This window comes from Carcharhinus amblyrhynchos, chromosome 10, assembly GCF_965287045.1.
Source record: "Carcharhinus amblyrhynchos chromosome 10, sCarAmb.v2.hapA, whole genome shotgun sequence".
Classification (NCBI taxonomy): Eukaryota; Metazoa; Chordata; class Chondrichthyes; order Carcharhiniformes; family Carcharhinidae; genus Carcharhinus; species Carcharhinus amblyrhynchos.
This window is the reverse complement of record NC_137333.1, coordinates 89,548,275-89,573,852: the sequence shown is the minus strand read 5'-3', so window position 1 is coordinate 89,573,852 and position 25,578 is coordinate 89,548,275. Positions and strand designations below refer to the sequence as shown.

At 45.4% G+C, this 25,578-nt stretch overlaps 1 protein-coding gene across 6 annotated transcripts in view; it reads right to left on the bottom strand.

Annotated features, from left to right (window-relative positions):
- Positions 1-25,578, bottom strand: part of LOC145349163 (CRACD-like protein) — a 141,712-nt gene that overhangs the window by 10,794 nt on the left and 105,340 nt on the right. For 5 of the 6 annotated variants that reach the window (XM_080197566.1, XM_080197564.1, XM_080197569.1 and 2 more), the window contains 4 exons: positions 21,140-21,391; positions 18,298-19,915; positions 8,943-8,984; positions 4,741-4,928 (listed from right to left, as the gene is read on the bottom strand). In XM_080197566.1, the coding sequence (XP_080053692.1) occupies positions 4,741-4,928; positions 8,943-8,984; positions 18,298-19,915; positions 21,140-21,391 (2,100 nt within the window). The remainder of the gene's footprint in view (positions 1-4,740; positions 4,929-8,942; positions 8,985-18,297; positions 19,916-21,139; positions 21,392-25,578) is intronic. The other variant, XM_080197565.1, reaches the window with a different exon arrangement.

The window sequence follows — 25,578 nt, the reverse complement described above, 5'->3', positions numbered from 1 at the left end:
AGATTTCCTTCCCTAATGTTTAAGTTTATTTATTAGTGTCACGAGTAGGCTTACATTAACGCTACAAAAATCCCCTAGTCGCCACACTCTGGTGCCTGCCTGAAGGAGAACTTAGCATGGTCAATGCACCTAACCAGCACGTCTTTCGGACTGTGGGAGGAAACCAGAGCACCCAGAGGAAACCCACACGGAATTGGGGAGAATGTGCAAACTCCACACAGACAGTGACCAGGGCTGGAATAGAACGTGAGTCCCTGGCACTGTGAGGCAGCAGTGCCAATCACAGTGCCACTGTATTGCCCTGAGGGCATTAGTGAACCAGATGGGGGGTTTTTTTGACAATCGTTTCATGACCATCAGTGGATTCTTAATTCCAGATTTTTTTTTAATTGAATTCAAATTCTGTCATTTGCTGAGGCGAGATTTGAACTAAGGTCTCCAGAACTTTAGCTGAGTTTAATTAATGGTCTGATTAATAGTCTAGCAATAATACCACCAGGCCACCGACCTCCCCCCCCCATATATAAGCTTTATTAGTGTGTCGGTCAATAATTGTATAGACTAAATTGGCTGCCATACTCAGCCTGTATTTCACTAAAAATGATTGTTCACAAGCCAGATCCCTGAGCTCAGGGCAAACTGTCCTCCTGATTTGCTGCAATGTTCCATGAGAAAGAGATATTAATCTTATTGTCCTCATTACAGAGTGCTGCAGCATTGCCCAAACCTAGAGAGACTGACACACAACGTGTGCTCCCGGGAATGTAAAACATTTTTCATCTTGCTGGGTTACCACTTGCGAGCATCCTCTGTTTGGCAGGGACGAAAGTTAATCTCACGAGCACTGTGCAGTTTATGAAGATCAGCAGGGTTGGAAATACTTTGGCTCTGTGATACATTATTAAAATGTTGCTAAATTTGAAAGAAATTGTTGCGCAGATAGATTTCCAGTCTGCTGCAAACTGACAGCACCCACTGGCTTTATCACTTACACTGAAGATTTTTTTTTGTGTGGCGAGCCGCAGAAATTACCAGCCGACTTTGGAGCCGGCGTCACATTTAATTTATAGCAACCGCATAAACGAGGTCGATGTAGTCAAATCAAATCAACTTAAGGCAAAGCTCCGCTCGGATTTGATTGGGCTCCTGCTGTCTACATTTCTGGTCCCTTCAGCTTCTAATGGTCAGTGGCACATCTTCGAAAGGCAAAGACCATTTGAGAGGCTGTCGCTGGTGCACAAAGAGCCGAGTCCCCTATCACTCTGCAACCTGGGGGCTTTCCATTGACTAGAAACTGAACTGGACCCGATACATAAAAACCCTGGCTGCGAGAGCAGGTGAGAGGCTGGGAATTCTGCAGTGAGTAACTCATCTCCTTCTCTGTCCGCACTCCATCCACCAAACTAGGTGGCACACTGGTTTGCAGTGCTTCCTCACAGTGCCAGCAACCCGGGTTCAATTCTCAGCTTGGGTCACTGTCTGTGCGGAATCTGCACACTCTCCCCATGCTTGGATTTCCTCCAGGTGCTCTGGCTTCCTCCCACAGTCCAAAAGGTGCTGGTTAATTCTCTCTGCATCCTGAGCAGGCCCTGGAGTGTGGTGACTAAGGGATTTTCACAGTAACTTTATTGCAGTGTCCACCTAAGCCTACTTGTGAAACTAGCAAATGAACTTTATTTACAAGTCTCCGGTCAGGCACATGATAGAATATTCTTCATCTGAATGATAGAATCCGTACAGTGCAGAAGGAGTCTGCACTGACTCTCTGACAGGGTAACTTACCTAGTCCAACCGCCCCACTCTTTCCCCACACATTTACTCTGCAAATCCACACATCTTGGGACACTAAGGAGAATTTAAGATGGTCAATCCACCTAACCTGCACATCTTTGGACTGTGGGAGAAAACCCACACAGACACAGCAGTACGTGCAAATTCCACAAAGTCATCCAAGGGCGGAATTGAACCAGGGTCCCTGGTGATGAAAGGCAGCAATGCTAACCTCTGTGCCACCCTCTGCCTGGATGAGTACAGCTCTAACATACCTCAAGTAGTTCAACACCATCCAGGACATAGCATGAAGAATGTATTTATGTTTTATCTATTGTTTGGCTTAATCTATGGAAGTACATCTGAATGTACAAAATGGATTCGGAAAGATCACCTTGATGGTGGTGGGATTAGGTGAGATATCCTGTCAGAGAGTCAGTGCAGATTCAATGGGCTGAATGGCCTCCTTCTGCACTCTCGGGATCCTATCATTCAAGTGAAAAATATTCCATCATGTTCCTTACCTGAGACTTGTAAATAAAGTTTATTTATTAGTTTCACAAGTAGGCTTATATTGATACTGCAAAAAGGTGATCATCATGGACTGCTTCAGTATGAGGAGTCTCGGGTAGTACTGAAAACGGTGCAATTGTCAACAAGGGGAGGCGATGGCCTTGTGGTATTACTGCTGGACTATTAATCCACAAAATACTCTGGGGACCTCAGTTCGAATCCTGTCACACTAGATGGTGACATTTGAATTCAATTCTTAACAAATCTGGAGTTAAGAATCTACTGATAACCATGAAATGATTGTCAGGAAAAAAAAGTTTGTTCACTAATGTCTTTTAGGAAAGGAAATCTGCTGTCCTTACTCAGGCTGGCCTACATGGGGCCTCCAGAGTCACAGCAATGTGGTTGATTCTCAACTGCCCCCTGAAATACAAACCACTCAACCCAAGGGCAACGAAGATGGGCAATAATTGCTGGCGAGCCAGAGATACCCATATCCCACAAATGAATTTAAAAAAAGCATCACTACAATGGATAATTAGGGCGGCACAGTGGCACAATGGTTAGCACTGCTGTTTCACAGCGCCAGGAATCCGGGTTCAATTCCGGCCTCGGGTCACTGGCTGTGTGGAGTTTGCACATTCTCCCTGTGTCAGTGTGGGTTTCCTCCGGGTGCTCTGGTTTCCTCCCACAGTCCAAAGGTATGTGGGTTAGGTTGATTGGCCATGGTAAATTGACCCTGGTGTCAGGGGGTTAGCAGGGTAAATATGGGAATAGGGCCTGGGTGCAGACTCGATGGACCGAATGGCCTCCTTCTGTACTGTAGGGATTCCATGACTTTATGATTCTATAAAAGGAGCTGAAAATGGTTGGGCCTAGGACACTACTCTGTCAACCTCTTGCAGTGATGCCCTGGGGTTGAGATAATTGGCCTCCAAGAACCACATCCATCTTCCTCTGTGCGAGGTATGGGTTTAAGTTTTCTGCTGAATCTGTTTCATTTTGATTTTGCAATGTTTCCTTGATGTTGCACTTAGTCAAATGGTACTTTGATGATAGGGCAGTCAGTTTCACCTTCACTTCATTGATAGTTGTGCCATATCGCAGGCGTGAACCCACCAGAGACTGTAATCCTGACTGGGATACTCAGGGAAACATTGCAAGGCTTCTATTGTACAAATAATTGTGGTCCAAAGAATAGTAGCTTCATAGATGATACAAACTCAAAGCAGCTTTACTGATTTTTTTTAGCTTGGACTTCAGGGAAATCAGTGAGAGGTTATAAAGGGTCTGAAAAGCATTGCCCCATCACTCAAGGCAGTCTCCTCTATTCATACCTAGATTAGTAGGGTCTTTTGAATTTCAATTTAAAATAAAACAAATCAAAGGTAATAAAGTCTGTGTTTGCAGCTGAATGGCTCAGTTTATTTGTCCACATGTTGGTAAGACAAAATAACCACTTTATGCTAAAGAGGAGAGTGAAATGATAGGTTCCCAAGGGGAAGAACACGCAGAATGTATGAATCTGGGTCATCTGAACCCAAATCCAAAATGTAAAACAAAGAAATGGAAATTAAAATGACAACTGTTGTTTACCCATGAGGATTTTCTTTCTCAGTATGAACTGCTGCTCACTCCTTTTTAATTTGGATCAAAGCATTCTGTCTTTCATTTTTAATTGTTTAATGTTCATTTATTTATTAGTGTCACAAGTAGGCTTACATTCACACTGCAATGACATTACTGTGAAAATCCCCTCGTCGTCACACTCCAGCATCTGTTCACGTACATTGAGGGAGAATTCAGCATGGCCAATGCACCTAAACAGCGTGTCTTTTGGACTGTGGGAGGAAACCGGAGCACCCGGAGGAAACCCACGCAGACACGGGGAGAACGTGAAGACCCCACATGGACAGTGATCCAAGCCAGGAATCGAACCTATGTTCCTGGGTGCACTGAGGCAGCAGTGTTCTGCCACCGTGCCGTCCCTAAGATTTAAACTGTAGTCTAACTGTAACAGGAACAGCAACCAAGTTCACAAAGAAATGTGCAACACAACACACTGTTCACAGATTTCCAACAGGAACCTTTATGAGATTAAATTCTCCCCAGGGTTACTGAAGGACACAAGAATGATAGAATTCTTACAGCACACAAGGGGGCCATATGACCCATCATGTCTGTGCTGGCTCCCCAAATGTGCAATACACATCATGCCATTCCCCTGCCTTCTGCCTGCAGCCTTGCAGATTCTTCCTTTTCAGGTAACAATCCAATTCTCTAGAGTGTCTTGATTGAACCTGTCTCCCCCCCACCCCCACCCACTCAGGCAGCGCATTCCTGATCCTGATGCAGTGTATGTGGTGTACTATATCATGTACAGAACGGAATGACTGATGATCAGCATAATATAGCATATCAAAGAAGAACGAAGGGCTCAGCACCGCACAATGTTACCTTGTCCACTGTTTTCCTGTCGGTGATAGGTTTGGCTTCCTGGGTTGGCGTTTTTGCCGTTTTCCCATAATGCTGCACTTGATACCCCTTCTGCTTTTGCCTAGCCATGGTGACCCAAGCTGGCACAGAAGAGTCCTCGATGGATGATCCGCTGTCTTGGGTATGCTTGTCAAAAGGTTGCCCCCGCTCTAGGGAAAGGAGATATCATCAATATTTCCAAAGCTAACAATTTGTACACAATCCTAATGCAATCATAAACAAAGAGAACTGCAGTGACAGGATTTCATTCAACAGAGAACAATTTAATTCCAAAAAAACAGAAGAATATAGATTTCAAAATACTTTTGATCAGTTGCTCACTTACTGGTGATTTATTGCAATGTTGCAGATTTTGTTAATATAATCATGTCGTCTGATTTCAAGTTGTGCAGATTTGCAAAGATTTGTTTTCATAATCACGTTTTCACATTGGTCAAATTTTTAACCCTTTGGGGATGTAACAATAACATACATTTCTGAGGTTACAGTCTTTCACTTATTTGCCATCCAATAAATGTCCCATTATTTAAGCTGTGCAGCACCTACATATGGATTAGGAGCAACAGTCGGCCACTTGGCCCCTGGAGCCTGCTCCACCATTCAATAAAATTAGAGCTGATGGAATTTTTACCTCAACTTCAGATTACTGCCTCTCCCGATAGCCTTTCACCCCATTGCTTATCAGGAGTCTATCTACTTCTGCCTTAACCATGTTCAAAGACGTTGCCTCAGTCACCTTCTGAGGAAGAGAATTCCAAAGTCTCACAACTCTTTGAGAGAAAAAAAAACTCCTCATCTCTGCCTTAAATGGGTGACTCATTTTTAAACAGCAGCAAGGGATTCTCAATTCTCTCACAACAGAACATCCAATCTGTCAGGCCCCCCCCACCGCCGGAATCTTATACGCTTCAATCAAATCACTTCCTACTCTTCGAAACTCCAATGGATATAAGCCTAATCTCTCCAACCTTTCCTCATAAGGCCCATTCATGGTATTAATCTAGTGAACCTTCTTTGAATGGCTTCCAACGCAGTTACATCTTTCTTTAATTAGAGACCAATAGTCTACACGGTACTCCAAATGTGGTCTAACTAATAAGACTGAAATACAACCTCACTACACTGGCATTCAATTCCCCTCACAATAAATAAATAAGCAACACAAAACCAGTGCCTTCAAAACTCTGCACCACTCTCATCAAAATCCAGCATAGAACATAGAACATAGAACACTACAGCACAAACAGGCCCTTCGGCCCACGAGTTGTGCCGATCACATCAACACCTACCAATCCATAGACCTATCTATAACCCCCAATCCCATTAAATCCCATATACTCATCCAGAAGTCTTTTAAAAGACCCCAGCGAGTTCGCCTCCACCACCACTGACGGCAGCCGAGTCCATTCACTCACAACCCTCTGAGTGAAAAACTTACCCCTAACATCACTTCTGTACTTGCCTCCCCGCACCTTAAATCTGTGTCCACATGCATTTCCACATGCTGGTCTTGAAACATTTTTCATCAATAATAATAATCATTAAGGTTTATTTATTAGTCACAAGTAGGCTTATATTAACACTGCAATGAAGTTACTATGAAAATCCCCTAGTCATCACAGTCTGGCGCCTGTTTGGGTACACTGAGGGAGAATTTAGCACGGTCAATGCATCCAACCTGCACATCTTTGGACTGTGGGAGGAAACCGGAGCACCCAGAGAGAACCCACGCAGACAGCGACCCAAGTCAGGAATTGAACCAGGGTCCCTGGCGTTGTGAGGCAGCAGTGCTCGCCACTGTGCCATCATGCCACTGTTCTCTATAGGGTGGCACGGTGGTACAGATCATGGTTGATCTCATCTCGACCTCAATTCTATTTTCCTGCCCATTCACCATAGCTCATCAAACTCTCATTAACTAAAAATCTGTCCACCTCTCCCTTAAATTTACTGAAAAGTGTCAGCCTCCACCATGCTGCGGGGTAGTGAATTCCATAGATTCATGATCCTTTGTCCGACCTGCCGAAATTTTCCAGCATTTTCTGTTTTTGTTGCAGATTCCAGCATCCTCAGTAATCTGGCAGCTCATTCCAGACACTCATCACCCTCTGTATGAAAAAATTGTCCTTCTGGATCCTTTTGTATCACTTTCACCTTAAACCTATACCTTCTAGTTTTAGACTCCCCTACCATTGGGAAAAAATGTTGACTATCTAGCTGATCTATGCTCCTAATTATTTTATAGACCTCTATAAGATCACCCTTAAGTCTCCAGGGAAAAAGGTCTCCGTCCATCCAACCTCTTCTTATAACTCAAACCATCAAGTCCTGGTAACATCCTCGTAAATTTTTTCTGCACCCTTTCTAGTTTAATAATATCCTTTCTATAACAGGGTGAGCAGAACTGTACATAGTATTCCAAGTGTGGCCCTACCAATGTCTTGTACAACTTCAACAAGACGTCCCAACTCCTGTATCCAATGTTCTGACCAATGAAACTAAGCATGCCGAATGTTATCAGTACTGTAAAAAAAACTACCAAAATTGGATTTTCCTGGACAATTATTAAAGTGATGGTCATGATTGTCCCTGAAACCTTTCATTGAACTGCCTGGTTCACTTCTTAATCCTAACATTTGTTTGGTTGGTCTGCATTCAATTTGGCCGCAGCAGCTTTGAACATGTAACATTTTATAAGCGTGTGTTTGTGCTAATCCTCGTAGAAGGTACAGCTCAGCAACAGGCTAAAACAAAGAACAACCCAGCACGGGAAACAGGCCCTTCGGCCCAACGAGCCCGCGCCTCCGCATCACCCTACACCTATTCTACCCTGCATATCTACGAATGGAACCCCTAACTTAGCCAGATTCAGGGGAAGATAGTGTCAATTTGGTAAAACCAATCAGCCTAAGAGCACATCTTTGGGGTGTGGGAGGAAACCGGAGCGCCCGGAGGAAACCCATGCAACCACAGGGAGAATGCGCAAACTCCCACAGACACAGGCCCAAATCCATGTATCTGCACAGCTAGCAGTGCTAGTCACCGAGCTGTTGCGGCGCCCGTCTACCGGTCATTCTCCCAGTTTCTCCACCTGTTGCATCTGCTCTGATGATGCAAAGTTCCAAAATGCTGTTTCTGACGTGTCTTACTTTTCCTAATTGAGGGTTCCACAGTTCCACCCCCCATACGCCTTGTGGGTGATAAGGCATACGATTGTGTATGGCCTACCAACCACCGATCCAGAACAAAGATATTTAATAGTCACAAGTAAGGCACTGCAATGAAGTTACTGTGAAATTCCCCTAGTCGCCACAGTCCGGCGCCTGTTTGGGTCAATGCATCGAACCAGCATGTCTTTCAGACTGTGGGGGGAAACCCACACAGACACGGTGAGAACATGCAAACTCCACACAGACAGTGATCCAAGTCAGGAATTGAACCCAGGTCCCTGGCGCTGTGAAGCAACAGTGCTGACCACTGTGCTAATTGGCTCATTAAGTGTTGTTTGCACATGAGAGACCCAGTCTGGCCCCACCTTGCTGCTCACTCCCCATATCCTGTAGAAATCCTTGTTATCAGCACCCACTATTTGGAATGATTGGCTGGCTGCTTCAGCGACTGTTTGCTGTGGAGCAGTTCACATCCCTGCCACGTCCTGTGCACTGAAGTCAGTTCTGGTCCTGGATTACTCGCAGCTCTCTGTGGCTGGTTTGTCCAGTTTGCGTGCAGCATCAGCATTTTATTTTTCTAGGTGTGTCGGTCTTATTTTGTAACTTGTTGTCTCATTTTTCCAGACTGCTTCTCGAAAAGACAGGATTTGAATGTTGAAGTTTATTTATTAGTCACAAGTAGGCTTACATTCCCACTGCAATGAAGTTACTGTGAAAATCCCCCGTATAGGGAAGAGAACCACATTCTGAAAGATGGGATATTTGCGGTGAATTGTGTATGACAGACTTCATTTACTCAGAAATACACATCACTATAAAAATAAAAAAAATCATTTTGTAATCACATTTTTACATGTTGATTAGAATCAGGTGATTTAGTTGATGTCACACATAGGGTTTAGATATAATTTTTTAAAATTTCAGCGCCCCCAAAACAATCTGTCCAGTAATTAATGATAAAAGATTAGCAGTTCCACGCTTTCGTATTTCTACCTTCTTCACAATGGTCATCTTGCAAAACTTCAACAGATTTCTCTGGAAGAAATGAAATTGGTTTAACTGATAAATAGTCAATTTGTTCATCATTTTACTTCTCCTCCCCACCCTGCTCACAACAGAAGAGAGCCTCATTAAACTATCGGAGCCTCGTTAATCTATCAGAGGCTCATTAATCTCTCTGGTTTGATGGTTTATAATGCACTCCGGACCTCCCCCGTGACGGACATTTTAACTGGGCAGAGTGCGCATTACAGATGCGCTGCTCAGTAAAAACAGGGAGAAGAAAGAGGCCGGACCATGTCGTCATGTTTTTGTCTCTCTCCCTTTTTCAGTAAGGCTGTTACATTGGCAGTTTTCCAATCCTCTGGAAATTTTCCTGAACTTAAGGATTCTTGAAAGACTACCACCAGTGCATCCATTATCTCTATAGCTACTTCCTTTAATATGAAACCTATCAGGTCCCTCAGGAGCGTATTAACCATGAGGAGAGGTTGGATAAACTTGGTTTGTTCTCACTGTAAGGAGGGAGGTTGAGGGGTGACCTGATAGAGGTTTACAAGATTATGAATGGCATGGACAGAGTGGATAGTCAGATGCTCTTTCCTTTGGTAGAAAAGTCAAGTAATTGGGGACATAGGATTAAGGTGCATGGGGAGAAAGTTTCAAGGAGATATGTGAGGCAAGTTTTTTTACACAGAGGGTGGTGAATGTCTGAAACATGTAGACCAGAAGGTGATGGGAGCAGGTACGATAAGGGGCATCTAAATGAATACATGAATAGGATGGGAATGGAAGGATACGGACCCATAGTTGAGGCAGGCATCGTGATTGGTGCAGGCTCGGTGGCTCAAAGGGCCCTAGTACATTTTCTCTTGTCATTGTTTTTACTTCTTCCTCACACTTCTGTCCCTCAATTTAGTGTATCCTCCTATTCCTTTTCTCTATGTTTATCTACCTGTGTACTAAATCTATCTGCCCTATTTGCCTCCATGTAAATGTTGAAACCAGAGGTCAGAGGGAGCAGCACCGTTCCTTCACCCTCCACAAAGCAATGTGGTGCCTTGTTATCCTGGGCTTTCTACACACCATCGAAAACCGCCCCAACAACCTCCGCCATCTCACTCCTCCCCCTGCCACTCTGTGAGCACAACCCTCCCCACCCCTCCAAATGTACACAGTAGCCAGAATTTTACTGTCCTGCTCACCACAGGAATCGGCATGGGCGAAGGGGTGGACCATAGAAAGGTCCATTGATCTCAGGCAGGATCGTATGGTTTCAGGACGAGTGAGACTGTAAAAACCTGCCTGATACCTCTGCGGAAAGTTCACGGGCATGGAGGGTGGGATTCTCCAAACTTGTCCGTGGCCACTCCGCTGCAAGTAAGAACGGAGAGCTTGGCATTCCAGCCAAAACTCCATTCACTTTCAGCGACACTGGAGAATCCCAGCCATGAACAAGGACAGAGTTTTAGTGGCAGAAGTGAACTCTGTTTTCTCTCTCCACAGATGCTGCCAGGGACCTGGGTTCAATTCCGGCCTCAGGTCACTGTGAGAAGTTTGCATGTTCTCCCCGTGTCTGCGTGGGTTTCCTCCAGGCGCTCCGATTTCCTCCCACAGTCCAAAGGTGCGCGGGTTCCCAATTTCCAGCATTTGTGGTTTCATTTCTAACACTTACTAGCTGATCTGACCTGGCTGCCAGATCACTGGAAATTGTGACCGTGTGGAGCTGGTATCAGGATGGTGATTTTACACTCTCTCAAGGAGACCTAGTCCTCTGGATGGACCAGCTGGCACTAAGGGTCAAGCAGCTGGCACACCTCATTGGTGGACTGGCCGGGAGTTAAAATCCATCCCTTTGTGTCCAGAATATTGGAATACTGTAACAAACCTACAACGTTATCGCTTGGGCGATGCCAGATTAGAACACACTTTCATGTTGAACCATTTTGAACTACCAGGTAGGTTTCCAATATTGGGTATAAAATGGGCATTGTGAATTGGCTGCTCATTATAGTAACTGCCCAATGCCCATTGGCTATAATGGGCAGCTGATTCCTGCCAGTTCCCTGTGTGCTTAAAGTTTAAGTTTATTTATTAGTCTCACAAGTAGGCTTACATTAACACTGCAATGAAATTACAGTGAAAATCCCACAGTCTCCACACTCCGGCACCTGTTCGGGAACACTGAGGGAGAATTTAGCATGGCCAATGCACCCAATCAGCGCATCTTTCGGACTGTGGGAGGAAACTGGAGCACCCGAAGCAAACCCGCACAGATACAGGGAGAATGTGTAAACTCCACACAGACAGGGACCCAAGCTGGGAATCGAACCCGGGTCCCTGGCGCTGTGAGTCAGCAGTGCTAACCACTGTGCCACCAGGCCACCCTGGACAGAGAGATGAAACCTTGCCCTGTTGATCATTCAGTGTTCTCCCCAAAACACAGCTGTCTCAGATTTTGCACTGAAATAAAGCTTGGAGATCAGAGAATCCTACCGTGTGGAAGGAGGCCATTCAGCCCATCAGATCTGCACTGACTCCCTGACAAGGCATCGTACACAGGGCCTATCCCTGTAACCCTATATATTACCCTGCTAATCCCCCTAATCTACACATCTTGGGACACTACGGGACAATTCAGCATGGTCAATCCACCTAACCTGCACACCTTTGGACTATGGAAGGAAAGCGGAGCACCCAAAGGAAACCCATACAGACACGGGGAGAATGTGCAAACTCCACACAGATAATGACCCAAGGCGGCAGTTGAACCCAGGTCCCTAGCGTTGTGAGGCAGTAATGCTAACCACTGGGCCACCAGTAATTTGCAGTTTGGTGAAGAAAGTGATTAATATCAGGGTTCCCGATTCAGGTATGCATTTTCTAACTGTGGCTGAACACCCCTCTTTATATTCGGGAGTTCTTAGTTAAGGAAGACAAATGGAAAGCATCACCAGACCAGCCATCTGACCACAATAAATGGAGTAATAAAAACGAGATGGCAAATGGAAATGGAAATGGCTTAGTGGCAGAGGGGATACGCTTCAGGTGACATTGAGCAATGCAGAGAAATAAGACCCAAACCATGAATTCTGAGAACAATTTCCCAAGAGACCAGCTAAGATATATTAATTCCACCCTCATTAATCAAAATGTCACAAAACTGAGGGTAATGTTTTGAAATGCAATGAGGCTCAGATGAAGAATTCAATTAGCTGTCTGGGGAGGAGAGAGGTCTATGTTTCTTTGTTCCGTGGAACTGATTAACTTGTTGGAATGTAGCCAAGTGTGACATCCTTGCATAGAGTTACAATTACACAATGTATATAAAAAGGTCATGGATTCATTGTCCTGGGCTTTCTTTATCTGTTAACATGAATTTACTCTGAGAAAGACAACTTCTGTTTAAATGTGTTCCTTTTGAAAGTTTCAATGAATGCAAAAAGTTGTACAATCTCTTTGCTCACACAACGAGGTGTTCTCAGACAGCAGAAGATAAATAGTCTCAGTAATCGTGAACATCACAACCAGCGTCGATTGTTGTAAAAACCCATCTGTTCTTTAGGGGAGGAAATTTGCCAGTCTTGCTCAGTCTGGTGTACATATGACTCCAGACCTACAGCAATGTGGTTGACAATTAACTGTCCTCTGCAATGGCTGAGTACGCCCCTCAGTGTACCCCAACAGGTGCCTGAGTGTGGCGACTAGGGGATTTTCACACTAACTTTTTTTTATATTCACTCATAGGACATGGGCGTCACTGGCTGGCCAATGTTTATTGCCCACCCATAGTTGCCCTTGGAGGGCAGTTGAGAATCAATCACATTGCTGAGACTCTTGAATCACATGTAGGCCAGACCAGGTAAGGATGGCAGATTTCCTTCTCTAAAGGACATCAGTGAACCAGATGCGGTGTTAACATAAGCCTACCTGTGACACTAATAAATAAACTTAAACAGGTCAAGGGCAATTAGGGATGGGCAACAAATGCTGGCCCCTCCAGCAACACCCACATCCTACAAAAGAATAGCAGAAAACCCAAAATAACAGCAATAGTACACTTGAAATGTGTACTGTTGTTTGTACAACTGTTGTTGTGCTAATTTTTGTGTAATAAGACTTCAGAGGCAGAAGTCCCTTCACCAGAATCCCTCTCTTTCCAAACTCTAACAGCAGCACACAGAGTACAAGCAGTCAGCAATCTACCTCCAGGGAGTGTCACAGGAACTGACACTGCTGGTTAAGTACAAGACAAAGACCCCCTGATTGGCCCATCAATTGGCTCCTTAATTAGGGAGTTCATATTCCAATAGGCCAACCTCAATAGCCTGACTGAAGACATTACAGTTTGAATGAGTCTTTCCTCTACCACTCGCACATTAGCAAGCATGTACTTGCTTGGTTAGCACTGCTGCCTCTCAGCACTAGGGACCCGGGTCCAATTCTGACCTTGGGTCACTGTCTGTGTGGAGTTTGCACATTCTCCCAATGTCTGCACGGGGTTTCCCCTGGGTGCTCTGTCAGCCCACAGTCCAAAGATCTGCAGGTTAGGTAGATTAACCATGCTAAATTACCCCTTGGTGCCCCAAGATGGGGCGGCATGGTAGCACAGTGGTTAGCACTGCTGCTTCACAGCTCCAGGGACCTGGGTTTGATTCCTGGCTCGGGTCACTGTCTGTGTAGAGTTTGCACATTCTCCTCATGTCTGCGTGGGTTTCCTCTGAGTTCTCCAGTTTCCTCCCACAATCCAAAGATGTGCGGGTTAGGTTGATTGGCCATGGTAAATTGCCCCTTAGTGTCCTGAGATGCATAGGTTAGAGGGATTATATATGGGTAAAATACGTAGGGATATGGGGCGAGGGCCTGGGTGGGATTGTGATCGGTGCAGACTCGATGGGCCAAATGGCCTCTTTCTGTACTGTATGATTTCTACGTTCCGATGATTTCTAGGTGTGGAGGTTAGGGGGATTAGCAGGATAAATAATAAATAATCAGTTGTCGATGCAGATTCAACCTTGAATGGCTTCCTCCTGCACTGTAGGGTTTCTATGATTCTATTCTATTCAATACATCTCTCCTCGCTAAACCAGCATCTGCTGACTGACTGCAGGTGATATATTTTCCAAGGCTCTTTACCAACAATGCTTCTGAAACAGTGAACTGAAGGTTTGTGAGTGGCTGAATGAAGATCTTCCCACTCCTCGACCTCTCTTTGTGACTAACCTCAGGGGCATAGCCACAACTGTACAAATATCAACTCTGCCTGATAACATGTGTTCTGGCTTTCTTTAATACAACCAACTGAAGCAGTAATCTGCTAAATAATAATGCAAGGCTGTAAAGCAGTGTGCGGCAAGTGGTTTTCAGGATTTCAGGGTGGACGTACTGGTCTCGGTTTCCTGGTTATAACACAATTGATAACCAGGGCTCCCTGGTTACGGAATTCCTCACTTTTTGTGTCCCTAGCTTGCGGAGCAACTTCCAAGGGACGCAGCTACAATCTGAGGCGCATTTTCCCAAGGGAAAAAGCAGAAAGCTGAGAAATGAGTCAATCTAAATCATGTGTCGACACCCTCTTTTGCTTGGAGCAGCACCAAAGGGAAGTTATTCACCCACCTTAGCGATGGACTGCTTGTAACACAGGGCACGGCTAAAAGAGGGAAATCACAATACGGGTGAAAAGGGGCAGGGGAATAAATTAAACAAAAACTTGTATTAATTCTGTCCGTCTGTATTTCATAGCCCACAACAAGCCTTTAGGGCATTGTCTTATCTGTTGCAAAATTAACACATATAAATAAATAAGTGAGAAAGACCATAGAAAGCAATAATGTTTTAGTTTTTATAGCTACCTGGGTTTGATCCTTGTGTTTAAACAGTGTTCACAAGAATTAACACAAAAGATTGCTTATTCAGGTGAAGTTGGGGAAATGGTGCAGGGCAGAATAAAGTTTAAATTTAAGTTTGTTACTTAGAATCACAGAATGGTTACAGCACAGAAGGCGGCTGATCAGCCTGTCGTGTCAGTTCTGGCTCCCCGAAGGAACAGGTTACTTAGTGCCCGTGTCTGTGTGAGTTTCCTCCGGGTGCTCCAGTTTCCTCCCACAGTCCAAAGATGTGCGGGTAAGGCTGATTGGCCATGCTAAATTGCCCCTTACTGTCAGGTGGGCTAGCGAGGTGGGGTTCTGGGGATAAGGCCTGGGTGGGATTGTTAGATTGCGTTGGCTCGATGGGCAAAATGGCCTCCTTCTGCATAGTAGAGATTCTATGACCCCAAAGTGACAGGACCTTGAGATGAGGGCAGTGCAGTTGTGCTGAGAATTTGCACCATTTGCAGAATAAATTACCCATTTGGTGGCACTGCCGCAACAAGATGCAGAAACGTGGCAGAGTGGGGCAGGAGTAAACTCACATTCATTGCTTGTGACTTTACCCGCTCACCCCGCCCATCGATAGGCAGAGCGAGCTGGTGCAATCGCACGAGAGCCGAGAAATCAGGATTGTGCCCAATTTCTCATCTCTCGTCATCTTACTGGCAGCGGATATCTGGCATGATTAGCCCCCTCACCCATTTCTGGCGAGAGGCCAACTAATTTCTTCAAATATACTAAAATGCTAATTGACATGTTTTTCAGAAGCCCGGCACTCAATCGCCTGGGCTCACTGGCCTTTGCGGCCTCAGCAGGGGCGGTTTTTTCTGGCGAGGAAAATATCTGGCCCCTAACAATGGGGAACAGATCTGTTGGCCTCACTGGGTAGAACCGGAAGCCACTGAGGTCCTCCCGGAAAATTGGGGCAAGGGGGGAGGTGGTCCTCGGGCACTGCCAGCCTGGCACCATGGCACTGCCCACCGGGCATTGTCAGGGGCATGGCCTGAAAGGGGTTGGGCCTGAAGGAGGCAGGGTATTTAGGGTGGTGCCTGAAGGGGGTGGGGCCAGGCCAGGACAGCCTGATCAGGGAGGGAGGGGGAACCCATTGCCACTCTGCAGGCAATCGGTGGGGGTGAGTGTAGGCACACCCACAGTGTAGGGTGGAAGTTCCAGGATTTTGACCCAGTGACAGGCGCTGCAATAAATTTCCAAGTCAGGGGTGGTGAATGGCTTGGAGGGGAACTCCCAGGCGATATGTTCCTATTGTCTGCTGCCCTTGTCTTTCAAGGTGGTAGTAGTTTGGAGGTTGCTAAGGAGCCTTTATCGAGTTAATGCAGCGCATCTTGTAGATAGTACACTGGGCTGCCACAATGCGTCGATGGGCGAGAGAATGAATGCTTGTGGATGGGCTGCCAGTCAAATGGGCCGTTTTGTCCTGGATGGTGTGAAGCTGTCTGGGCATTGTTGGAGCTGCACCCATCCAGGCAAGTGGCAAGTAGATGGTGGACCAGCTTGGGGAGTATGCAGGTGAGTTATCCAACTTGTGAGTAACTTGGCCTCAAGGATAGGAAGAGAGATGAGCAAAAAAGCAGAGAGAATGTTTTACCATATGAATGTGTCACAGATTAATGGAGTGTACAATGATTAGCATTGGAATCACTACTGTTTATAAATATTGCAGACTTAGACATAAAAAAGGTGGGTATAAAATCAAAACTGGGAAGAGTAGAAAACTGGCCAGAAGAATGGAGAAGACTACAGGATGATGTAAATAGCCTAAAGAAAGGGAAACATTTAGAAACATAAGAATAAAAGATGAACATATAACTTAAATCATAAAGTTCATAATGTCAGGAGAAACAGAGACCATCTAAGTACAATCATTCTTAATAGTGAATTCCTAATAGGTTAAAAATTGCCATTAAGAAAGGAAATGGAACTTTGGAATTGAATACGGATGTAAAGGGATTAAATAAAATCATTGCAAAGAAACATCTGGAAGGCTAAATTTAGTAGCTAGCCACAATGACCACCAACGCCCTCCCCCACTCTATGTTAGCCATTAATTGACCGCTCTCAGAAACAGGAGGTGTTGCCTCAGCGACCTGCCAACCAGTCAGAGGCTGGCAGCCCTCCAGTACTGCCACCAGGAGCAGTGGCCAGTGCCGGTACTGCAGCGAGGCCCAGGTGCTCGACCTGGGATTGTAGGTAAGTGGGGTGTCTCGCTGGGGCCAGGCTGACAGGCCCTGGTGAGGTGTGGGTGAGGGCTAGGGTGTAGAAAGACCAGTTGGGGAGGGCGGGGGGGAGGGTGGTTACACCTTGAAGGGGAGACCTTCCCTACAAGTTATATAGGGCAGGGCACTATATAAACATGTGTGCTTTCTTTCTATGGAAAGAATAAGGGAAATCAGGGAACAGGGCTGCCAAAAGGGCAAATCAGCTGGGACTGCATTCTCTTCAGTCACGAAAATTGAAGGAGGATTTGGGAGGAATGTTTAAAGCCGCATCAGGAAAATAAACTATTCTAATTAGAATGTAGGTCATGAGTATACATAAGAACCAAATACAGAGTGCAGAAGATTGTTTTTTTATGATTAAAATGTGGAATACTTGCATAGAATCCATAGAATCCCTACCGTGCAGAAGAGGCCAGTCGGCTCATCGAGCCTGTACTGATAACAATCCCACCCAGCCCCATCCTCGTAATAATCCCACTGATCTATCCTGCTAATCTCCCTGACACTAAGGGTCAATTTTAGCATGGCCAATTCACCTATCTGCACATCTTTGGACTGTGGGAGGAAACTGGAGCACCCAGAGAAAACCCATGCAGACACAGGAAGTATGTGCAAACTCCACACAGACACTGACTTGAACCTGGGATCCTGGCGCTGTGCTATGTCACAGGTAGTTACCAATTTTAAATCTCAACTGGAAGAATAGGGAAGCTACGGTGAGAGGGAGATAGAGGTGGAACCAGACAGAGAGAGAAAGGGGGAAGAGAGAGAGGGAAAATAGAGGGAGTGAGAATGACAAAGGGGGAGAGGAGAAGAGAGAGAGGGAGCTGGAAGGGGAGAGGGAGAGAAAAAGGGAAGAAGAGAAAGAAGGAAAAGAGATTAGGTGAGAATGACAAAGGTGGGGGGGGGGGGGGGGGGAAAGAGGGAGAGAGAGAGAGTGAGAGAGAGAAAGAGCTGGAGAAAGAGAAAGAGAGAGATAGGGAACCAGAAGGAGCGAGGGAGAGAAAGGGAAAAGAGAGAGGGAGAAGAAGAGATGATGTGAGAATGACAGAGAGAGAGACAGCAGGAGAAAGAAAGAGAGAGAGAGAGAACACAGAATGTTGGGATCAGTTTGGGGAAAAGGTGGAAAATGGGACTGTGGAAAATCAGTTCTGAAAACGTTTAAATTTGGAGTAAAAGTCACATTGAATCCTCCTTCACTTTAATGTGTCTGTTACACCCAATAAGCATGAGAGTTCTTACCAGAGTTTTTACTGACACTTGGTTTTTTCTCTGTCTCTTTCACCCTTTCCTGGCTGCCTTTGACTGGCTTGTTCTGCTTCTCTGTGGCTGTTGCTGCGGTGCTGGCATTTGGCAGGACAGGTTTTTTTGGTAAGGGGGGCTTCACAGCCAGACATTCTGAAGATTTGGTTTTCAGTTTCCCATCCTCCTTTGGTGCGTTGCCGAGGGGTGCCTCAGGCGGCTTCTTGACCTCGCCCTTCTCGGCCTTGGCTTGCAAAGATGAGCCGGAGTTCAAAGCAGCGTCGGCACTGTGCCGTTTCACTGACTCTTTGTAGTCAGAGTGAGAACTCTCTTTGTACTTTAGCGAATGTGAGGTACTGCGGAGTTTTACCCCAAACACGCCCCTTCCACTCTCAATCCTGCCTTCTCCTTGCTCCGCCTTTTCATAGCTCTGTGCATCGACAGAAGGTTCGGAGAGGGAGATCCCATCATTCTTTTCCGTCTGCTCTTTTCCAGGCAACGTACTGGCATTCTGATGGAATCGGTTCTGCGAAATGCCTGAATCTGCCGTCAGATTCCCTTCGCTCCACTTGGTGCTGCCTCTTCTCGGCCTGTTCCACGCTGAGGAGATTGAGAATTTGAAGGAGCCCTGGCCATTTTTCTTAAACGGACTCTGCTGGCTTGTTGTTTTGTCTTCCGGCGTTTTTGTGTCCGCTTCCTTAAATACTGCTGTTCCCGCGTGTCCCGGGCTCACGGTTTCTGAGACCGGCTGGTCTTTGGGTGTTGGGGAAGTCTCTGCAGGTTGGAGATGCGCCTCAGTACGAGACGGCACAATACTGCTGGAGTCTTCGGACGTTTCGCTTGACCTGTCCTCAAGATCTGAGAGTTCTCCTGCAGCTTGTTTGACGGAACAAACTTCTGGAGAAGAAGGCGGCTCGCTCGATGTCGCTGCCATTTTGGTTTGTTTACTAGAAGTTTCTTGAATCTCCTGCACAATTTCTACTTCACTGATTTCTGCCCCTAAGGGAGGACTTGAAGCTGGCTTCTGAGAGTCCGGTGATGGTGTGTCTGATGGAATTACAGTGCTTGTTTGATGTAGAGCCTCTTTAGCATGGGCCTCACACGCTGTAGGCTTGACTTCAGGCCCCAAAAGATCTATTCCTTCTTTTTGTTTCACTGGGTCAATAAAATCAAGGGGAGTGATCGGATCTCCAGACGGGACAGTTGTCAACCCTGGTAATATGAGGAATTGTGTCGTGGCCACTTCCACTATTTCAAATTCCATCAGATCGACGTCTTCTCCAGTTTCTGATGAGGCAGCGGGTATAGAGCTTGCTTTCAGATGATCATCCATATCTAAAGCACCAGGCGGACCAGCAATCTCTACAGAAATAAACTCACCCACCAGTTGTTCTGAATCATCACCCACTTCCGTGCCACTTGTCTGCACTGCCATCGGCTCAATGAGTAGCAGAGGTTGCCCCTCAGTGAGAACTGGTGGCGGGACTTCCCTTCCATCTTTCACGCTCACTTCAGAATCGGAAATCTCAGCGTCGCAGCTAATGACTTCTTGTTCATTTTCCTCCTTTAGCTCGGGTACGTTGTACATGACCTCAGCCGGTCGCTCAGAAAGTAATCTCTGCAAATAAAGATGAGAAGGCGTCATCCGTGGCCAATTCTTAGAATCGTACATTGCAGAAGAGACCCTTCGGCCCATCGAGTCTGAACCAATGTGTAAAAAACGCCTAACTTCCCTCTTAACCCCATTTACCAGCACTTGGCCCCGAGCCTTGAATGTTACCACGTGCTAATTGCTCAAGTTTCTGCGTCAAAGCCTCGTTTTTAAGTGGGCCTCTTCAGCAAAGGAAAATAAATATCGGCTTTTACTTATCTCTCCAAGAATGAGCAAAATGAGGCAGACGAAAGAGGGTTAGGGGATTAGCTGGAAAACCCTGGGTGTGAAGTAAAGATCACGGAGCTAATGCAGGATCCAGTGTACCAAGAAGAAATGAACAAGGAAAAAGAGGAGATCGTCAGGGGAAAGAAATGATGTGATGAAGAGGCAAAAGAGGTCACCTGTTAATTTGGACTGAATTATGGCGGGAAGTAAATGGGGAAGCTTCACTACTGGAAAAAAAGAAGCAAATGTTTAAAAATAAAGTGAGTTGGATGAAAATGAAATGTTACCAGACCCAAATGATTTAAGATGATGGTGCATCGTACTAAAGTAAATGTATCTCTGAGGGTAAAAAGATGGTTAGGTGACAGAAAGCAAACTGCAGATAAATGGATACTTCTAGGGGAAGTGATGGCTTAGTGGTATTATCTCTTAAGTGAGAAACATTCTGGGGACCCAGGTTCAAATCCTGCGATGACAGATAGTGGAATTTGAATTCAATAAAAAATATCAGGAATTAAGAATCTAGCAATGACCATGAAACCATTGTCAAATGTTGGAAAAACCCATCTGGTTCATTAATGTCCTTTAGGGAAGGAAATCTGCCAGCCTTACCTGGTCTGGCCTACATGTGACTCCAGAGCCACAGCAATGTGGTTGGCCCTCAACTACCATCTGACCAAGGGCAACTAGGGATGGGCAAAAAATGCTGGCCAGCCAGCGATGCCCCGGGCGGAATTTTACCGGGACATCCGTCCGAGCTTCATATGATCCCACCTGAGGCCAATGGAAAATGCCGTTCTCCAGGCCAAGCCTGCTCCTGGGATCGGGGTGGGCATGCCGGTCAAATTCCGGCCCCCATGTCGCAGGAATGAGTAAAAAAAAAATCACCATCATTGTAAACCTTCAGGACAGTAGGATGGGTGAAAATAATCTGCTTCACATATAAAAGTACACAATGCTCACCGTGGAAGGTCGTCTCCTGGAGGAAGAGCGTTGGTTGCGCGGTTTGACTGAGAGCTTGTGTCTCGCAGCCGAATTGTCGAGACAAATGGAAAACGTAGGCGGAGTGTTAAAATCAACAGCAGGGGAAGCAAAGCTGTCAGAGGAAGAGATCTGAGCTGGTGGTGATGTCGGACTCCAGGATCTCGAGCTTGACCTTGTTGGAATGATTGTAGGAAGGGGACTGCTGGGTCTAGAGGAAGATCCTGGCGAAATCTGTGGAAGAGTGAGTCCACATGTAAACTGCACGTCAAATACAAACTCCCGACAGCCAGGTATCAAAGGAAATGTTTGTTTTTAGCTTTGAATATTCCAGTCAAAGAAATAGCCAGCAGCAACTCTCAGCTATATTGGTGATGGTTTGTGGATATTGATCTCAGCAATCCAGAAAAAAATATTTTGATTCTAACATGGGGACTTGATCTATCCTGACATTCCAGGGCAGCGGAGCAGGAGTACTATATTGTTGACATCCTTTAGAAAGACAGGAAATAAAGAACTTGCATTTATATAGCGACTGTTACAATCCCCAAATACCCTAAGGAGTTTTCTATGTGCTTTTGATGGGAAGTCACAGTTGAATGACTCTAAACTCCAATCTCTAGCCACCAACTAGGGGAGGCAATGGTGTAGGGTATTGTCACTGGACTAGTAATCCCAGAGACCCAGGTTCACATCTTACCATGGCAGATGATGATAAACAAATTCAATAATTGAATAATAATTATTAAACAATTGTCGATTGTCAAAAAAACCCATCTGGTTCACTAACGCCCTACAGGATCTGGCCTACATGTGATTCCAGGTCTGCAACAATGTGGTTGATTCTCAAATGACCTCTGAAATGCCCACTCAGCAAGTCACTCAGTTCAAGGGCAATTAGGGATGGGTAATAAATGCTGACCTAGCCAGAGGTGCCCACATCCCACAATAAAAACAACCTCCACCCCACTCCTTGGTAATTATTTGACTGTTCTGACCTTGAGATGCGCTCCTGACCGCATCTCCATGGCCATCACTGTGACCGCCTACTTCCAGCTTTGTAACATTGCCAACTCCACGCCTACATCATCCTGTCTGCTGCTGAAAACCTCATCTGTGTTTTTGTTCCTTCTCTGTTCCAACACATTCCTGATGTGTAGATGCTGGTGTTGGACTGGGGTGGGCACAGTAAAAAGGCACACATTCCTGGCTTGCCTCCTCCGTTCTATCCTCTGTGACAAAGTCATCCAAAAATTCTGCTGTTAGTGTCCTAATTCACACCAAGTCACCCATTACTTTGCTTCTAGTTTAATGGGCACAGTAGGAAGTTTCACAACACCAGGTTAAAGTCCAACAGGTTTATTTGGAATCATGAGCTTTCGGAGCACTGTGCCTTCATTAAGTGATGAAGGTGATTACCTGATGAAGGAGGAGAGCTCCAAAAGCTCATGATTCCAAATAAACCTGTTGGACTTTAACTTGGTGTTATGTGACATCTTACTGTGCCCGCTCCAGTCCAACACCAGCATCTGCACATCAAGTTCACCAGGCAGCAGTGATCCCTGCACTCCTGTGTGTGTTTGTGACTTGGGCAATCTACAGCCAGTGGAAGTACTGCCCATGGTGCCTTTACAAAATCCTCCAAATCCAGTAGCAGAACCTAATGGGTCCAATAGTAATGCCCTCCCCCATGCCAACTTGCCAAGCATTGAGGTGCTAATCAACTTAAAACCAGCTCCACTGGGCATTACATGTGGTTGATATGCCTGACACAAGACTCCTGGAACAACTGTTCTACTCAAAACTCAGTTTCAGCAGTAGACTCCCAGGAAGACAGCGGGAACACCTTATGGATGTCCTCAGAGCATCCCCCCAAGAGGTCAAACAGCCCCGCCAACTTGTGGGAGAGACTGGCTTGTGACTGACCAGAATGGAAGAGGTTGATTTGGGATGGGACTGACCACGTTGAGAGGCTTCTTCAGCAACGTGGAGGGACAAAGTTGGGGCATCAGAGGTAACGGACAAATCTCCAAACAACTGGGGAGAAGGCGGGATCAGGATATTGAATTTGATGATCGGCCGTGATCAAAATGAATGGTGGAGCAGGCTTGAAGGGACAAATGGCCTACTCCTGCTTTTATTTCCTATGCTTCTACGTAACTCAGCTATCTGACCCTCCAAGCACCACCTGGCCTGCATATAGCGGAGTCTAAATATAAAGGATTACCCATTTAATCAGAGGTGAGGAGGAGAGAACTCTCTTCCTCAACAGGCAGTGGAAGCAGAGGAACTTTACCATCCTGCCGCCATGTGAATCCAAGTTGGAGGAGGATGGAACATGGAAAGGTCTCTTGACTCCGGGCAGAATTTTACGGTTTGGGGACGGGCGATGCTGTAAAATCCCGCCCAAAGTTTTTGAATAGTTTTAAGGCAGTGGTAGATAGATTCTTGATAAACAAGGGGATGAAAGGTTATTGGGGGTGGGCAGGATATTACCATCAGATTAGTTATGACCAGGCTCGAGCAGCCTATTCCTGCCCCTAATTCATATGCTCATATGAAGATTGTGTTCTGGACTTAATGCTATCTCAGAAGCCACTGAACTGGAATGGAAGCAAGCCATCGCCAATCCTGGAGAACCGCTTAGGCAACACCTCGATTTTAAAATTCTAACACTTGTTTTCAAATCCCGCCATGGTCCCACCCCTCCCTATCTCTGTAAACTCCCCCAGCCCTAAACCCCCCTCAGAAATATGCGCTCCTCTAATTCTGGATCTTTCTTCAACACTTCAGATTTTAATTGCTGCCATTGGTGACCATACCTTCTCTTTAAGGGTGAGATTTTAACTTACTCATTACCCATCCACTTACACAGACTTGAAATCGGGTCTTATCTTTTTATCCTCACTTAAGACGCTCCTAAATCTTACCTACTTGACCAAGTTTTTGGTTGTCTGCCCTAATATCTCACATGGCTTGGTGTCAATGCGAAGAATCTTGGGAGGTTTTATTACAATAAAGATGCTATATAAATGCAAGTTGTTGTTATATTGTGAGAAACACAGTGTAGGAAATGCAATAAGAGTCTTAAACCAAGGCCTAACCTAGCCACCCACTTATTCACGTAGATACTAAATAGATTCCATGCATGGTTTAAGGAACAGGGAGTTCTCCAGGTCAATGTTCCCCTAGTAACCAATAAACCATTAACTAGCTTACCAAGTCTGTTGTTGTTCATGGGGATTTGGTGCGTGTAAAGTACATACCAGGCTATCTACAATTAAACCCTCTCATATCCAAAAACACCACTTCCAATTTTCTCACAGGTGAAATTCTGTCAGAAATTTCAAATATTTGGATTATGCAAAGTACATTTTATTAAAATAAATATTTAAATACATTTTGAGGTGGAGATGCAGGTATTGGACTGGGGTGGGCAGGTAAGAAGTCTCACAACACCAGGTTAAAGTCCAACAGGTTTAATTTGAAATCATGGGCTTTCAGAGCACTGACCCTTCATTAGGTGAGTGGAAAGGTAGGTTTCACAAACATGGCAACCATGTTTGTGAGATCTATCTCTCTACTCTACCTGATTAAGGAGTAGCGCTCTGAAAGCTCTTGGTTCCAAGTATGCCTGTTGGACTTTAACCTGGTGTTGTGAGACTTCTTACTGTAAATATATTCTGACTGAGTAATCAGTGCTAATTCTAAATTATTACTGAAATCACATAACTATGCGAATCTGAGTTGCCAGTTTTGACGGGCTGGTTGATTCAGAGAGCACTGATTCAGTTGACTGTATTAGCAATGTATAAAATGTTAGCTTATATTCATTACAGTAGTGTAACATTTGATGACTGATTTTATTTTGCTTCATATTTGTAATACTTGTTCCTATTGCCAATATATTAGGGTAAATTTACTAAAGTACATTTGTGAAAAGGAACTCATTTGAAAGGCAACACAGATAGACAAACCTTGTGTGGAGACTGTCTGCCACTTTTAATTTTTATGGTCTTTACAATACCTCTTAGACACCTCTTGTGTGGCTAATTTTGACGCTTTACAGGTTTAAGTTTCAGTCTATTTATTAGTGTCACGAGTAGGTTTGCATTAATATTGCAATTAAGTCACTGTGAAAATCCCCTAGCCACCACTCTCTGGCACCTGCTCGGTTACACTGAGGGAGAATTTAACATGGCCAATGCATCTAATCAGCAAATCTTTCAGACAATGGGGAGGAAACAGTGCAAATCTAGGGTCAAGCTCGAATCTGAGTTTGTCACACAGAATCCGTAGAATCCTACAGTGCAGAAGAAGGCCATTCAGCCCATTGAGTCTGCGCCAACCACAATCCCACCCAGGCCCCAGCCAAGCCACCTAACCCACACATCCTTGGACTGTGGCAGGAAACCGGAGCA